General features: G+C 45.1%; 1 protein-coding gene across 7 annotated transcripts in view; it reads left to right on the top strand.

Moving 5' to 3' along the window:
- The window catches only part of Rufy2 (RUN and FYVE domain containing 2), a 39,815-nt gene that overhangs the window by 11,051 nt on the left and 11,483 nt on the right, over positions 1-17,281 (top strand). For 5 of the 7 annotated variants that reach the window (XM_045137668.1, XM_045137670.1, XM_045137666.1 and 2 more), the window contains exons 6-12: positions 421-482; positions 2,631-2,696; positions 5,052-5,121; positions 8,167-8,268; positions 9,427-9,543; positions 10,901-11,068; positions 14,864-14,961. In XM_045137668.1, the coding sequence (XP_044993603.1) occupies positions 421-482; positions 2,631-2,696; positions 5,052-5,121; positions 8,167-8,268; positions 9,427-9,543; positions 10,901-11,068; positions 14,864-14,961 (683 nt within the window). Of the gene's footprint in view, positions 1-420; positions 483-2,630; positions 2,697-5,051; positions 5,122-8,166; positions 8,269-9,426; positions 9,544-10,900; positions 11,069-14,863; positions 14,962-15,658; positions 17,221-17,281 lie in introns of those variants that run through there. The other 2 variants (XM_045137671.1, XM_045137667.1) reach the window with 2 other exon arrangements.

The following is a 17,281-nucleotide window of genomic DNA, read 5'->3' as shown; positions in this document are numbered from 1 at the left end:
GTCCTCTGGCGGCTGGCTAGCAATCAGAGGAGAGGAGCAGGAATGGTCAGGGCCAAGATACAGCCTAGAAGGCCTCCGGTGACCCACTTCCCGCGGCTAGCGCCGTCTTCCCCACCCCTGTCATCTCGCGTGGGGGGTGCAGTGGTGAGAATAGCTGCCTTCCAGCTCTGTCATCTCCCCACAGTCCACTCCGAGGTTGACGGAACATTCGACGCAAGCATTGACCAGGCCAGAGTTCTCAGGTTGTAGGCCTTTCTGGAAATGCCCTCACTGACAAACCCAGAGGAGCACCTCGCTCATCTCCTGCACATGTCTCCGTCCAGTGAAGTGGACAGTCAAGATGAATCCTCTCATGTTAATGGTGCATCCCACAAAGTACTCTTTCTTCTCTTTAAACCCAAATATCTTTCTTAACTTCAGGTTGGAGTGATTGATTTCTCCATGTATTTAAAGAATGAAGAAGATATTGGAAATAAAGAAAGGTATGATTTTCCATGTTTTGTATTTTGTTTTTGTTTATCGAGATAATCTCGCTCTAGCCCAGGCTGACCTGGAATTCACTATGTAGTCTCAAGGTGGCCTTGAACTCATGGCAATCCTCCTGCCTCTGTCTCCCGAATGCTGGCATTAAAGGTGTGCACCACCATACCTGGCATGTTTTGTATTTTTTTTTAAAATATTATTTATTTATTTATTTGAGAGCGACAGACACAGAGAGAAAGACAGATAGAGGGAGAGAGAGAGAATGGGCGCGCCAGGGCTTCCAGCCTCTGCAAACGAACTCCAGACGCGTGCGCCCCCTTGTGCATCTGGCTAACGTGGGACCTGGGGAACCGAGCCTCGAACCGGGGTCCTTAGGCTTCACAGGCAAGCGCTTAACCGCTAAGCCATCTCTCCAGCCCTGTATTTTTTTTAAACTATTATTTATTTGCAAGCAAAGAGAGAGAGAAATAGAAAAAGAATATAGGTGTGTCAAGGCACAAATTTGTACTTCGGGCTTTACGTGGGTACTGGACTGCTGCGTACTTTAACCACTGAGCCATCCTTCCAGCTCCATGAGTTGTTTTTTTTTCCCCTGAGATAGGGTCTCATTCTAGTATTATTATTTTTGTTTTTTTGAGGTAGGGTTTCACTCTAGCCCAGGCTGACCTGGAATTCACTATGGAGTCTCAGGGTAGCCTCAGACTTACAGCCATCCTCCTACCTCTGTCTCTTGAGTGCTGGGATTAAAGGCCACCATGCCTACCGGGTTGTATTTTTTAAAATATTTTATTCTTATTTATTTATTTGAGAGAGGGAAAGGATGGGAGGGAGGATAAGAGAGAGAGAGATGGAGAGAAAATGGGCATATCAGGGCTCTTAGCCACTGCAAACGAACTCTAGGTGCATGTGTCTCCTTGTGCATATGGCTTACATGGGTCCAGGGGAATCAAACTGAGGTACTTTGGCTTTGTAGGCAAGCGCCTTAACCGCTAAGCCATCTCTCCAGCCCCGGGTTGTGATTTAATTTTTTTATTTTATTTTGTTTATTTTTTATTTATTTATTTGAGAGTGACAGACACAGAGAGAAAGACAGATAGAGGGAGAGAGAGAATGGGCGCGCCAGGGCTTCCAGCCTCTGCAAACGAACTCCAGATGTGTGCGCCCCCTTGTGCATCTGGCTAACGTGGGACCTGGGGAACCGAGCCTTGAACCGGGGTCCTTAGGCTTCACAGGCAAGTGCTTAACCGCTAGGCCATCTCTGCAGCCCCGGGTTGTGATTTTTAACTGATCTTTTCCAATGATGTTGAGACCCTCTGGGGGGGGAGGTGTCCCTCCTCCCACATATCCTGCATTGTTTCTCTCTCACTTCGTTTTCATGCTGTACATAGCAAATAAGGAAAATTATAAAAAAGGCGATTTTTTATGTGCAGACGAACTCTTGCATACCTGTACTTACTGGGACCCACTTTAATAGCTGTGTTTTGTGATAATGGTGGTATATTTAAAGATCTAATTGGTTTTAAATTTAAAATGTATCAATAGTATTCAATAGTATATTAGTAAGTGATTTTGTAACAAAGTTTATAGTTAGTACACAGCTCACTGCTAAATGATTACAAAGATTCTTCTTTTTTTTTTTTTTTTAACTTATTTATATGAGAGAGAGAGGAAGGTCACCAGAATCTCTCACTGCTGCAAATGAACTCCAGACCCATGTGCCACTTTGTGTATCTGGCTTTATGTGGGAAGTGGGGAATTGAAGTCAGGGCAGCATATTTGCAAGCAACCCCTTCACTGATGAGACATCTCAACACAGATTCTTTTGTTGAAAAAAATTATTTTATTTATTTGAAAGCAAGAGAGGCATATAGAGAGAAAGAGAGCGAATGGGCACACCAGGGCCTCTAGCCACTGCAAATGAACTCTAGACACATGTTCCATCTTGTGTATCTGACTCATGTGGGAATTGACTCTGGGGAATTGAACCTGGGTCCTCTGGCTTTGCAGGCACATGCTTTAACTGCTAAGCCATCTCTCTAGCTCCAGATTCTTTGTTGTAAATGTTTCATTGTGTTTCACTATGAGTCTTCCATTTGAAAATGATTTACATGTTAAGTAAGCACAAAGCTACTCTTTCCTCCCTCTAGGAATGTTCAAATTGCTGCCATCTTAGACCAAAAGAATTATGTTGAAGAATTGAATAGACAACTCAAGTGAGTATTATGGGTACTTATACTAAGGATATTGTTTTGAGGTTCCATGCCTAACTTAATCTTTTTCCTTCTAAGCATCCTTTGTTTTTATTTTGTCTGTTTTTACACTCTAACATTTTTCTTTTCTCTTTCTTTCTTCTTTTTTTTGAGGTAGGGTCTCATTCTAGCCTATGCTACCTCTGCCCCCTGAGTGCTGGCATTAAAGGCATGCACCACCACGTCCAGCTAGGTTTTTTTTTAATATTTTATTTATGTATTTGAGAGATAGAAAATGGGCCAGCCAGGTCCTCTAACCACTGTGAATGAACTTCAGACACATACACCACCTTGTGCATCTGGCTTTATATGAGTATTAGGGAATCAAACCTTGATCCTTATGCTTTGCAAGCAAGCACCTTAACTTCTAAGCCATCTCTTCAGCCCAGCCCATGCTTTTATTTATTTCATTTTTAGTTTTTTATTATTAGTTTTTATCCATTTGAGAAAGAGAAAGAGGCAGAGAGAAAAAAGAGAGAGAATGGGCATGCCAGGGCCTCTAGTTGCTGCCAATGAATTTTAGATGCCACCTTGTGCATCTGGCTTACATGGGTCCTGGGGAATTGAACCTGGGTCCTTTCACTTTGCAGGCAAGTGCCTTAACTGCTAAGCCATCTCTCCAGCCCCCCCCCCCTTTTTTTTGCAAGGTAGGATTTCACTCTAGCCCAGGCTGACCTGGAATTCAAAAGTCAAATTCAAGTCAAAAGTCAAGTAAGGCCAGGTGTAGTGGCACACACCTTTAATTCCCACACTCTCAGGGATGAGGTAAGAGGACTATTGTGACCTTGAGGCCAACCTGAACTGCAGAGTGAGTTATAGGTCAGTTTGGGCTACAATGAGACCCTGCTTCAAAAAATTAAGCGAGCTGGGCATGGTGGTGCACGTCTTTAATCCCAGCACTTGGGAGGCAGAGGTAGGAGAATCACTGTGAGTTGGAGGCTACCCTGAGACTACATAGTGAATTCCAGGTCAGCCTGGGCTAGAGGGTGAGACCCTACCTCAAAAACAAAACAAAACAAAACAAAACAAAAAAAACCCACAACGCAGGGGCGGTGGTGCATGCAGTTGGGAGGCTGAGACAGTAGGATGGTGAGGTTGAGGGTGGCCTGGACTGTTACAGAGCAATATCCTGTCTCAATAAACCAAGGGCTGGGCTGGAGAGATGGCTTAGCAGTTAAGGTGCTTGCCTGCAGAGCCTAACGACCCACATTTGATTCCCCAGTGCCCACATAAAGTCAGATGCATAAGGTGGCACATGTATCTGGAGTTTGTTTGCAGCGGGCCGAGGCCCTGGCATGCCCATTCTGTCTGTCTCTATCTTTCTCTGCTTGCAGATAAGATAGGTTTTAAAAGGAAGGGGTACTAAACCAGGTGTGATGACTCATGCTTGTAATTGCAGCGTGAGGGAGATATGGGCAGAAAGATGGGGTCACCTCTGGCTACACAGTCAGCTAAAGGCTAGCTTGGGCAAAGTGACAACCTGAGTCAAAAGGTTAAAAGTGTTGGGTGGGATGGGTAATGCCTTTAATCCAGCACTCAGGAGGCTGAGGTAGGATTGCTGAGTTTTGAGGTCACCTTGAGATTACATAGTGAATTCCAGGCCAGTTTAGCTAGAGTGAGACCCTACCTTGGGGGGCTTGTGGGAGTTTAAAACCAACCAACAATTTTGGGCTGGTTTAACGGTAGATGTTTTTCAGTGCTAGGGCTCTTATCTAGCATGGATAAGACTCTGGGTTCAATTCCCAGCACCACAGAGTACGCACACATACATGCATGCACACAAAGCACCAAGTAGAGCTGGGCATGGTGGCATATGCTTTTCGTTTCAACACTAAGGAGGCTCAGATAAGAGAATCACCACAAGTTTGACACCAGCCTGGGGCTTCAGAGTGAGTACCAGGTCAGCCTGTGCTACAGTGAAACACTGTCTTGAAAAATAAAATAAGCCAGGCATGGTGGCGCACGCCTTTAATCCCAGTACTCGGGAGGCAGAGGTAGGTGGATTGTCATGAGTTCAAGGCCACCCTAAAACTACATAGTGAATTCCAGGTCAGCCTGGGCTAGAGCGAGACCCTACCTTGAAAGAACAAAAAGCAAAACAAGACAAATGGGATTTAAATATAAATTATTTTGCTATGGCCTTTATTGCTGTCTTAGCTTAATCAAGTTAAGCCAGTTTAGTCAAATGTGCCACATGCAGAAATCTGTTCTGGATAGTTGGTATATGTCATTCAGCATAATAAGTTCACAGTAATGTACTTTTTTGTGCCTTTGTGATTGTGCGTGATTTTGAATGAGTGTTTTCTTTACTAATTTCAGCAGTACAGTGAGCAGCCTCCATTCAAGAGTCGACTCATTAGAAAAGTCGAACACTAAGCTGATTGAAGAGGTATTGTCACACAGTGACGGATTCTTTCACAGCTCCACTGTTTGTGATCCTTTTCCATGCTAAGTATGAATGCATTAAGCGCTGCCCCCCACATACATGCCTTCATCATGATGGGGTGCTGGTCATTGTGACTGATGGTGGTAAGTTCTAGAGAAACCACATGCTCTCCCAGCACGGCTCAGTTACGTGACCCGCTCAGGCACTATTGTGCGTTACTCAGCCTGTAGAAATAAGCTCGAGAGACAAAACTCCCGCAAACTCTGACTAGTGTAATTCTGCTTTTAAACTGGGGTGATTGATGTGTAGGCAGTGGCCTGTTCCGCTGGCTGCATTGTCATGTTCACTTGTCCTCCAACCTCACCTGGGTAAAGCTTGTTCCACCAGCTACGGCTTCTGCATTGTGAATGTGGCCATCCAGTGGCCCCCAGAGCTCATTTGCAGAAAAGCCAGTCCATCCTCTCATGGAAAACAAAAACAAAAGCAAAAGAACAAAAAAATCAGCTTGTTTTAAAAAGCAAAAATTTTTTTTTTAAATTTATTTATTTGCAAGCAGAGAGAAATAGAAAAGAGACAGAAAGAATGGGTGCAACAGGGCCTCCAGCCACTGCCAACAAACTCCAGTTGCATGCCCACTCTTTGCATCTGGTTTTATGTGGGGGAATCGAACTTGGGTCATTAGGATTTCCAGGCAAGTGCCTTAAAAGCCATCTCTCTAGCCCTTTTTTGTTTTATTTTATTTTACTTATTTTTTTTTTTTTTTTTTTGAGGTAGTGTCTTGCTCTCACCCAAGCTGACCTGGAATTCACTATGTAGTCTCAGGGTATCCTGAAACTCATTTCCATCCTTCTACCTCTGCTTCCCAAGTGCTGAGATTTAATGCATGGGCCACCATGCCCTGTTTCAGCTCCTTTTTTAAAAAAAAAATTTTTATTAATTTATTTATTTGACAGAAAAGAGGGAAAGAGGGGGAGGGGAATGGGCACACCAGGTCCTCCAGCCATTGCAAATGAACTCCAGATGCTTGCGCCCCCTTGTGCATCTGGCTAACATGGGTCCTGGGGAATTGAACCTGGGGTTCTTTGGCTTTGCAGGCAAATGCCTTAACTGTTAAGCTATCCCTCTAGCCCTAAGCTTTTTTTTTTTTTAAATTTGAGAGAGAGAAAGAGGCAGTGGGGGGTGGGGAGGAGAGAGAGAATGGGCTCACCAGGCCCTCTAACCACTGCAAATGAACTCCAGATGCATGTGCCCCCTTGGGCATCTGGCTTACATGGGTCCTGGAGAATCAAACTGGGATCCTTTGGCTTTGCAGGCAAATGCCTTCACTGCTAAGCTATGTCTCCAGCCCTTTCGGCTCTTTTTTTTTCTTCCAAATTTTTATTAACAACTTCCATGATTATAAAAAAATACCCCATAGTAATACCCCCCCACACTTTCCCCTTTGAAACTCCATTCTCCATCATATCCCCTCCCCATCTCAATCAGTCTCTCTTTTAATTTTGATGTCATGATCTTTTCCTCCTCTTATGAGGGTCTTGTATAGGTAGTGTTGGGCACTGTGAGGTCATGGATATCCAGACCATTTTGTGTCTGGAGGAGCTTGTTGTAAGGAGTCCTACCCTTCCTTTGCCTCTTACATTCTTTCTGCCACCTCTTCTGCATTAGACCCTGAGCCTTGGAAGGTATGATAGAGATATTGCAGTACTGAGCACTGCAATCATTTCTTTCCATCACCATGATCAGCTCTTTTTAATACTGTTTGAAGAACCAGTTTTTGAGATGTTTTCTCTTTAAATTTATTAAAGCAATGAATTATTGTCTATTTTCAGAATTATTTATGCTGGAAGACATATTATTAATGCCATGAACCCTTTTAGTTTCATTGATTAGTTTTTTTTTTTTAATTTCTTTTAGAGTTGGCTTTTTTTGTATGTGATTCAGACATCCCATATAATTTGTATGCCTGCAATTACAAACACATCTGTAAGGCTAGGCATCGTGACACATGCCTTTAATCTCAGCACTTGGGAGTCAGAGGCAGGAGGATGAGAACTTCAAGGACAGCTTCAGCTATTATGCAGGGAGTTCAAGCAAGCCTGCGTTACGTGAGACCCTGTGTCAAGGAAACAAAACAAAACAAAAACTAGTGCATCTGAGCCAGAAGTGGTGGCACACACAGGAGGCAGAGGTAGGAGGATCACCGTGAGTTCAAGACCACCCTGAGACTACATAGTGAATTCCAGGTCAGCCTGAGCTAGAATGAGATCCTACTTCAAAAAAAATGGAAAAAAATTTTTTTTAAATGCATCTGTACATTAATGGTAGGACAGTGGACTGGGATCACTCATTAGTACCTGCCTCTTACTGGCCCCAGCACGCTCTGAAGTTCAAGTTGTAGCCTCATAAAGCTGTCAGAAGGGTATTTCTTGCAAACAACCCGCTTTTAGGGAGCAGTCCCCGCTTTGCTTCCCTGGGGTCCTTCGTATTCTGGACTTGCCACCCACATCACTTAGTCGTTCGTGCTGGACTCTGGGGCAGCAGCCATCTCCTTGTCATAGTCACAGGAGTCGCCTCTGAGTCCTGTTATAGTCACAGGCTGACCTGTTCCATTGCACGTCTGTTACCTTTTCCAGTCTAGCACAACTTGTGCTCCTTGTACCCAAATCCTTAGTTTTCTTGCTCAATGTGTAATTCTCCATGTCCTTACTGTCACCCTGTGTACTGAGGACATACGGTGAGACTGACAGAGTGCATCACCTGTTTATTACACGCACAACAAATAGGCATAATGTGTTTCAACTACAAAAATAAATAGTAGGAAAAGCACAAATTGAAATAAGTAATAGCTTGGCGTGGTGGTGCACCTCTGTAATCCCAGCACTTGAGAGGCAGAGGTAGGAGGATCACTGTGAGTTCAAGGCCAGCCTGGGACTGCAGACTGAGTTCCAGGTCAGCCTGGGCTAGAGTGAAACCCTACCTTGAATAAAACAAAAAACAGAAAAAATAAAAGTTTAAAGCCTTTGCTCTTGTTTGTTTCATACCTCTCAGTTAGCAATAGCAAAGAACAATATCATTAAACTCCAAGAAGAAAACCATCAGTTACGAAGTGAAAATGAGATGATCTTGATGAAAACGCAGCAGCAGTTAGAGGTAAGGCAGTCTGACATCGTCTTGAATTCTCTGCATTATTGGTGGATTAAACTTCTGGGCTACATGATAACTGGGGTGCAGGCAGGAGGCGATGAGTGACCCACAAAAACAAAAGATGCTGTTAGCTTAGAGCCGGGTACGCCCATTGTCTGCCCCGAAAAGACATTAGGCTGACTCAGGTCAGGACGTGGCTGAATTATGTAAGAGTAGGGCAAAGTTGTCTATTCTCAGTATATATTTCTTTCCAGCATAGAATAGAGAGATTTTAGTTTGATTGAAATCTCCACCACAGAGGCTGAAGAGATGGCTGAATAGTTAACACGTTTACCTAACAAGCCTAAAGACCCAGGTACGATTCCCCAGGACCCACATAAGCCAGATGCACGAGATGGCACATGTATCTGGAGTTCGTGTATAGTGGCTGGAGGCCCTGGCATGCCCATTCTCTCTCTACTCTCTACCTCTTTCTCTCTCAAATAAATAAATAAATAAAAATCTTCACCACAGTTTCTTTTTTCTTCCTTTTTTCTTTTTCTTTCCTTTTTTTTTTTCTTCCAGGTAGGGTCTCACTTTAGTCCAGGCTGACCTGGAATTCACTGTGTTCTTTTCTCTCTCTCTCTCTCATTTAACTTATTTATTTGTGTGTGAGAGAGTGTGTGTGTGTGAGTATGGGTGTCCAAACTCCAGATGCCTGCAGCACACCGTGTATCTTGGCTTTATGTGGGTACGAGGGAATTCAACATGGTCCAGCAGACTTTGCAAGCAAGCATTATTTATTTATTTTGTGGTTTTTCGAGGTAGGGTCTCACTCTAGCCCAGGCTGACCTGGAATTCACTATGTCGTCTCAGGATGGTCTTGAACTCACGGCGATCCTCCTACCTCTGCCTCCCGAGTGCTGGGGTTAAAGGCATGCACCACCACGCCCGGACAAGCAAGCATCGTGAACCACTGAGCCATCTTCCCAGCCCTCCCAGGGCATTTCATAGCTGAGGACTGTGGGACTAGGAGTGATTACAGAATGTAAAGCCAGAGCGAGGGAGGTGACTTGGTGGTTAAAGGCACTTGCGCGTTTGCAGAGCCTGGAGCCTGGATTCGGTTCCCCAGTACCCATGTAAAGCCAGACGCATAGGGTACAAAGCTGGACGTCTTCCTCCTAGGTCACCAAGGTGGATGTGGAAACTGAGCTACAGACGTATAAGCATTCTCGGCAAGGCCTCGACGAAATGTACAGTGATGCCAGAAGGCAGCTTCGAGAGGAGGCTCACCTGCGGCAGGTAGCAACACCTGGGGATCATTGACTACCCAGCAAGTGCCATTTCAGGTCTCCTTCAGCCTTTCCTACTTTGATCTGAAGTGTCAAACATACACCCTAATGCTTTCAAATTCCTTACTTTCACCCTGAATTAGTGTGTTTTAAGTATTTTATTTATTTATTTGAGAGAGAGAGAGGGAGGAAGAGGCAGAGAGAAAGAGATGGGCACACCATGGCCTCCAGCCACATGCGCCCCTTGTGCATCTGGTTTACGGAGTGCTGGGATTAAAGGCGTGCGCCACCACACCTGCCTGGCTACTTTTTTTTTTTTTTTTTTTTTTTTTAATTTGAGAGCGACAGAAAGAGAGAGGTGGGGAATAGATAGAGAATGGGTGCATCAGGGCCTCACAGCCACTGCAAACGAACTTCAGATGCATCTGCCCCCTGTGCAACCTGGGGAATTGAGCCCCAAACTGAGGTCCTCAGGCTTCACAGGCAAGCACTTAACCACTAAGCCAATTCTCCAGCCCTGTTTTTTATTTTTTTTTTTAATATTTTATTTATTTATTTGAGGGAGAGAGAGAGAGAAGAAGAGGCAGAGAGAAAGAGAGAATGGGCATACCATGGCCTCCAGCCACTGCAAATGAACTGCAGACACATGTGCTCCCCATGCATTTGGGTTACGTGGGTTCTGAGGAAATGAACTGGAGTCCTTAGGCTTTGCAGGCAAATGCCTTTACCACTAAGCCATTTCCCCAGCCCCCTGGTTTTTACTTTTTGAGATAAGGTCTCATTCTGTAGCCCAGATTGGCCTTGGACTCAAGGTAGCCATGAACTTAAAGTAGTCTTCTTGCCTCAGCCTCCTCAGTACTGAGATTACAGAGGTGAGCCACCACTTGATTCTTTTTTTTCCTAATTATTTAATATTTATCTATTTGAGAGAGAGAGACCATGGGTGTGTCAGGGCCTCCAGACACATGCGCCACCTTGTGCATATGGCTTATATAGGTCCTGGGGAATTGAACCTGGCTTCTTTGGCTTTGCAGGGAAGTGACTTAACCACTGAGCCATCGCTCCAGCCCTACACTTGATTCTTTTTCTTTTTTTTTTGTTTTTCGAGGTAGGGTCTCACTCTAGCCCAGGTTGACCTGGAATTCACTATATAGTCTCAGGGTGGCCTCAAACTCACGATGATCCTCCTACCTCTGCCTCCGGAGTGCTGCGATTAAAGGCATGCGCCACCACGCCTGGCACCACACGTGTTTCTTGAATGGACTTAAAATAAGTAGCTGAGAGGTATGGTTTCCCAACCTGACGATCACATATCTGACGTAGATATCCCGAAGGGCATGCACATTGACAGCACTTTAACGTTGCAGGATGTGGAGAATGAGCTGTCAGTACAAGTCAGTATGAAACACGAGCTCGAGCTTGCCATGAAGCTGCTGGAGAAGGACATCCACGAGAAACAGGACACGCTGATAGGCCTTCGGCAGCAGCTGGAGGAAGTGAAAGCCATTAACATCGAGATGTACCAGAAGCTGCAGGTAACGTTCTTCAGTTCTTCCCGTTGCAAGGAACTGAACCCAGGAGGGCCACATGCATGCTAGACAAATTTACTGTTAAGCTGTTACACCCCAGTTCAGTTTCTGGTTTCTCTTTTTTATATATTTATTTACTTGAGAGAGCAAGAGAGAGAAAGAGGCAGATAGAGAAAATGGGCCTCTAGCCACTGCAAATGAACTTCAGATACATGCACTACCTTGTGCATCTGGCTTACGTGGGTCCTGGGGAATCGAACATAGGTTCTTTGGCTTTGCAGGCAAGCGCCTTAACCGCTAAACCATCTCTCCAGCCCTTTTTAAATTTTTTAAAAATGTATTTGGGGCTGAGAGATGGCTTAGTGGTTAAGGCGCTTGCTTGCAAAGCCGAAGGACCCAGGCTCAACTCCCCAGAACCCATGTCAGCTAGATGCATGTGGTGCATGTGACTGGAATTTATTTGCAGTGGCTGGAGGCCCTGGCATGCACACTCTTTGTCTCTAATAAAGAAATAAAAATATTTACAAGGGCTGGAGAGATGGCTTAGTGGTTTAAGGCCCTTGACTGCAAAGCCAAAGGACCCAGGTTCAATTCCCCAGGACCCATATAAACCAGATGCACAAGGGATTGCATGCATCTGGAGTTCATTTGCAGTGGCTGGAGGAGGCCCTAGAGTGCCCATTCTCTCTCTCTGCCTATTTCTGTCTCTCTGAAATAAATAAAGTAAAATATTTAAAAAAAATATTTACAAAATAAAAACAGGCTGGGTGTGGTGGCACATGCCTTTAATTCCAGCACTTGGGAGGCAGAGGTAGGTGATCTCCATGAGTTTGAAGCCACCCAGAGACTACATAGTCAGGTCAGCCTGGACCAGAGAGAGACCCTACCTCAAAAAAGCAAAAAGGAATAAATGAAAACAGAAAAATTTATTTGACAGTATGCACAAGAGAGAGGTAGAGAGATAAGGGGTGCACCAGAGCCTTTTACCTCTGCAAACAAACTCCAGATACATGCACCACTTCATGCATCTGGCTTTACTTGGGTACTAGGGAATTGAACCTGGGTTGGCAGGCATTGCATGTAAGTGCCTTTAACTGCTGGACCATCTCCCTGGTGCTTTTTGTTTTGTTTTTCAAGGTAGGGTCTCACTCTAGCCCAGGCTGGAATTCACTTTGTAGTCTCAGGATGGCCTTGAACTCATGGCGATCCTCCTACCTCTGCCTCCTGAGTGCTGGGATTAAAGGTGTGTGCCACCGTGCCTGGCTAGGCTATTTTCTCTTTGAAACAGGCTGCATTACTCTTCTTGTGACAGAGAAACTGGAAAAGCACCTTTAAGGAAAGAGGCTGTGCTTTGGCTCACAGTTAGAGGGCACAGCCTGTCTTAGAGGAGGTCTGCAGCTGTGGCTCCTGAACCTGCTTACTCACATGTCAGGAGAGCAGCAAGTAGAACGGGAAGCAATGCGTGCTGTGCCCCTCAGCGCCACTGGGAGAAGACTTGATGCAGTGTTTGAAAACTTCCCTCCAAAACTCATTGCCACTGAGACAGTGTAGCTGGGCGTGGTGGCACATGCCTTTATCCCATCACTCAGTCCGAGTAGGAGGATTGCTTTGAGTTCAAGGCCACCCTGAGACTGCATAGTAAATTCCAGCTCGGCCTGAGCTGAAGAGAAAAGGGGCTGGAGAGATGGCTTAGCAGTTCAGCACTTGCCTGTGAAGTCTAAGAACCCCAGTTTGAGGCTTGATTTCCCAGGACCCACGTAAGCCAGGTGCACAAGGGGGCGCATGCATCTGGAGTTTGTTTGCAGTGGCTGGAGGCCCTGGCATGCCCATTCTCTCTCTCTCTCTTTCTCTGCCTTTTTCTGTCTGTTGCTCTCAAATTAATTTAAAAAGAGAAAGAGAGGTGGCTTAGTGGTTAAGGTGCTTGCCTGCAAAGCCAAAGTACCTAGGTTTGACTCCCCAGTTCCCACATAAGCCAGATGCACATGGCGCATATGTCTGGAGTTTGTTTGCAATGGCTAGAGGCCCTGGCATGTCCATTTGTTCTCTATTTCTAACAAATAAATAAAAATAAAATATTAAACAAAACAAGTTAGCTGGGTGTGGTGGCGCCCACTTTTAATCCCAGTGCTTGGGAAGCAGAGGTAGGAGGATTGCTGGGAGTTCAATGCTACGCTGAGACTACCCAGTGAATTCCAGGTCAGCCTGAACTGGGCTAGATAGAGTGAGACCCTACCTCAAAAAAAGAAAAAAAAAAAGTTAGGATCTTGGAGAGGTGAGTTGTGGTGGTTTGATTCAGGTGTTTCCCATAAATTTAGGTGTCCTGAATGCTAGGTTCCCAGCTGATGGAGATTTGGGAATTAACACCTCTTGGAGGGAGTTTATTGTTGGGGGAGGCTTATAGGTGTTATAGCCAGTTTCCCCATGTCAGTGTTTGGCACACACTCCTGTTCCTGTTGTCCACATTATTTGGGCCAGGGGGGTGATGCCCACCCTCTGCTCATGCCATCATTTTCCCCTGCCAACATGGAGCTTCCCCTCGAGCCTGTAAGCCAAATAAACCTCCTTTTCCTACAAGCTGCTCTTGGTTGGGTGATTTCTACCAGCAATGTGAACCTGACTACAACAGTTGTCATGAGGTCTCTGAAAGTAAGCTCATTAGAAAAGGGTAAGTTTGGCTCCCCTCTCCCCTTTTAATATTGATTTTTTTCAAGGTAGGCTGTCACTCTAGGCTGACCTGGAACTTAGTCTGTAGCCCTAGGCTGGCGTCAAACTCACAGCAATCTTCTTACCTTTGCCTCCAGAGTGCTGGGATTAAGGGTGTGCATCACCACGCCTGGCTATTTGAGTGACAGAGGGGGGCATATATAGAGAGATTGGGTGCCCTGGGGCCTCTAGCCACTACAAACAAACTCCCGTGCATGCGCCACCATATGCATCTGGTTTACGTGGGTACTGAGGAATCAAACCTGGGTCCTTAGGCTTCACATGCAAGTGCCTTAACTACTAAGCCATAAATCCAGCCTGTTTTCTTTTATTCATTATACATTATATATATTTACATGTAGACAGAGAGAGAGAGATAGAGGAATGAGTAGGAACCCCAGATGCATACTGACTTTACCCGAGTACGAGGGAATCTAACTCAGATTGTTAGGGTTTGCAGGCAAGAGCCTAAGCCTCTGAGCCATCTCTCCAGCCCTTGTTTTGTTGTGGTTTTTAATCTTCCCTGAGTGCTGGGATTAAAGGCCTAGGCTACAATACCTGCTCCCAGTTTGTTTTGTTTCTTTTTTTTTTTTTACATGTAGGGTCTCACTCTAGCTCAGGCTGACCTGGAAGTCACTCTGTAGTCTCGGGGTATCCTTAAACTCACAGTGATCTTCCTACCTCTGCCTGCCAAGCACTGGCAGTAAAGGCGTGCACCACCACACCTAGTTGGCTTCCTTTTTTTAATGTTCTTTCTCTCAACAGGATCTGGCTAGCCTAGGCTGACCTCAAACTCAAACGTTGAACTCATGATCTTCCTACCTCTACCTCTTGAGGGTGAGGTTACAAGCATGTGTCACCCAGTTGGCCTAACATTCACGTTTGATGAAAATAAAAATCAAGCTGGGTGTGGTGGTGCACGCCTTTAATCCCAGCACTTGGGAGGCAGAGGTAGGAGGACAACCATGAGTTCGAGGCCACTCTGAGGCAACATAGCAAATTCCAGGTCAGCCTGAGCTGGGCTTGAGTGAGACCCTACTTTGAAAAACAAAACAAAACAAAAATCAAACCACCATACTTGTGTGTTTTTATAAACAGGGCTCTGAAGATGGCTTGAAAGAAAAAAATGAAATAATTGCCCGACTAGAGGAAAAGACCAATAAAATTACGACAGCCATGAGGCAGCTAGAGCAAAGGTACGTGTTTCCATAGTTGTCTGTCTTCCCTTCCTCCTCCTCCTCTCCTCAGCTCTGATACCTGCTACAGAGACCATTAAGAAGGCTAAATTAGGGCCTTGTTTTCCTTTGAAACTGAACCAGGTTTTGCCTCTTTGGACTGTTGCATGGAATCAAGTTGCCCTCTTGTAGGTAGTTTTTAAAGGCCTAGCACCTGTAATTTCATGTGGTTCAATCTATAACGAAAGCAAACACAAATAAAGCCTGGAGTAACCCAACACCAGGCCGGCCCCACGCGGGACAGCCCGGGGTGACCTCGGTGATTGCCACAACCCCTCCACTAACCGACTCTCCCTCGGAAGCCCTGTTCTGAGCCTCAGGGCATTGGTTTCTGTGAGCCGTGACCCTGAGCCTAACGCAAGCTAGGAACTTGTTTAAGTTAAATTGCTTTACATTGGCATCTTCACCTCTACTGTTGGAAAATGTAATGTACCTCCATTACCCTGTCACGTTGATGTCAACATGTGTCTTGTCATTGCTTTCTGTGAATCGACTTAGAGAAACATAACTAGTACTGCTTTATTGACATGGATATTCTTTTATTGACATCCTCTTTCTTCTTCTTTCTTTTCTTTTGTTTTCTTTATCCCCATTTTTACATTTTGGACATCTTTATTACCTTTTTCTGTCTTTGATTTCTGTCCATTCCATTATGAAGTGACAATGATTTGTTAACTCAGACTAGGACGATTGCCATGTCACTGGTGAAAAGTGCCAGCAGCGACACTCAGGACCAGTACAAGCTGGTCAAAGACATATCTTTCTGAAACCACCCATGACTCTAGAATCTCCTCTGTTCCTTCAGTATTGTAAAGGGCAGTAGGGACCCTGCACACTTCCTAGGCAGCTGTGGTGGTGCCGGGCCGTGCGGCCGCGCAGGCTCCCCCCCCCCCCCATTCCTCAGCCTCACGCTGACTTGAGTATCAACCATGAAGAGGTCAGGATTTTCAAGTGCAGTTTTATCTTTTTAGCCACTTTTTGATAGAAAACAAGTTGTTTACAAAAGAAATTAGCCTTTGGTTCTCATGTATTGGCACAGATATTTTCTCCCACTAGCCCACCCTTTGCCTAACGGCTCCCTTACTGAATTTTTAAAACTGTGTTTTCAAAAGTACCTTCTACCCCGATGGCCCATGCTGTAACAGCGGCCTGCCCCTTCCATAGCACAAGTGCGAGGCCTACCTCACTCTCAGCCCATTCTGAACGCCCCCGCCGCCTTAATGTTCGAGTTCAGACGCAGCTGAGGGTCCCATGGATGTTGCGCTCCTTTCCCCGGAAGCAGCTGTCCACTCTGACTTACGCAGCCGCTGCCCTGCCCGTTAGTAGCAGTTTAAATTATGAAGAGGCTTTTTGTTTGGTTACCTGAGTAGAAATTTCTCTGTGAGTCCTTACAAAGAGTTAATGTCCCTTGAATCTTGGGGAATATTTTCTTATTAAAATACTGAAAATAAGCCTCCAAAGTTTTGATGGCAAAGGGAGGCAGGGAGTGGAGCCTAGAGCAAAGCAATGACTTACAAATAAAAACAGGAAAATGTGAATCACAATGTTTGAAGCTACTTTTTAATATTCAGTGGTGAGGAATAATCTTTGGAGTAGGGTGTGGTGGCGCACGCCTTTAATCCCAGCACTTGGGGGCAGAAGTAGGAGGACTGCCATGAGTTCAAGGCCAGCCTGAAACTACATAGTGAATTCCAGGTCAGCCTGGGTTAGAACGAGACCCTACCTTGACAAACAAACAAAAAGTGATATTAATCTCTAGAGGATGAGCCAACTAGTACTAAATTCTTTGACTCTTAATATGAATATATATACACACACATATATATACATGTACACATATATACACACACACTATATATATACATATATATATGCATATATACACACACACAAATCTTTGGCATAATTTCGCAATTGCATAAAGACCTGCAGGAAGGAAGGACGACGTCACCAGGTTACTGCCGGAGTCATCCGAGCTCCGTGTGCTAGGCCTTGTAGCACACTTGACTCCTGGCGCACACGCCTGAGCCGACGTAACGGGTGGTTTGCTCACCTGCCGTCCCGTCCCCCAGCCTGGGCCCTGCCCGGTTCTTGAAGCAGCACTGACGGACCTGCTGGGCTTTGAAACCTGGCTCATTCCGCTCTAGATAAGTGGTAAACAAAGGCTGTATTGCTTTGCACTGTTAACTATGAAAAATAAATAAACCAAATTTGAAGATAGTTTCTGGGCATTATTATATGCTGTATTGAAAAAAAAAATCACAACAATTTCTAGACACTG

Source organism: Jaculus jaculus, chromosome 18 (genome assembly GCF_020740685.1).
Source record: "Jaculus jaculus isolate mJacJac1 chromosome 18, mJacJac1.mat.Y.cur, whole genome shotgun sequence".
NCBI classification, from domain to species: Eukaryota; Metazoa; Chordata; class Mammalia; order Rodentia; family Dipodidae; genus Jaculus; species Jaculus jaculus.
This window is presented reverse-complemented; position numbering and strand designations above follow the sequence as displayed.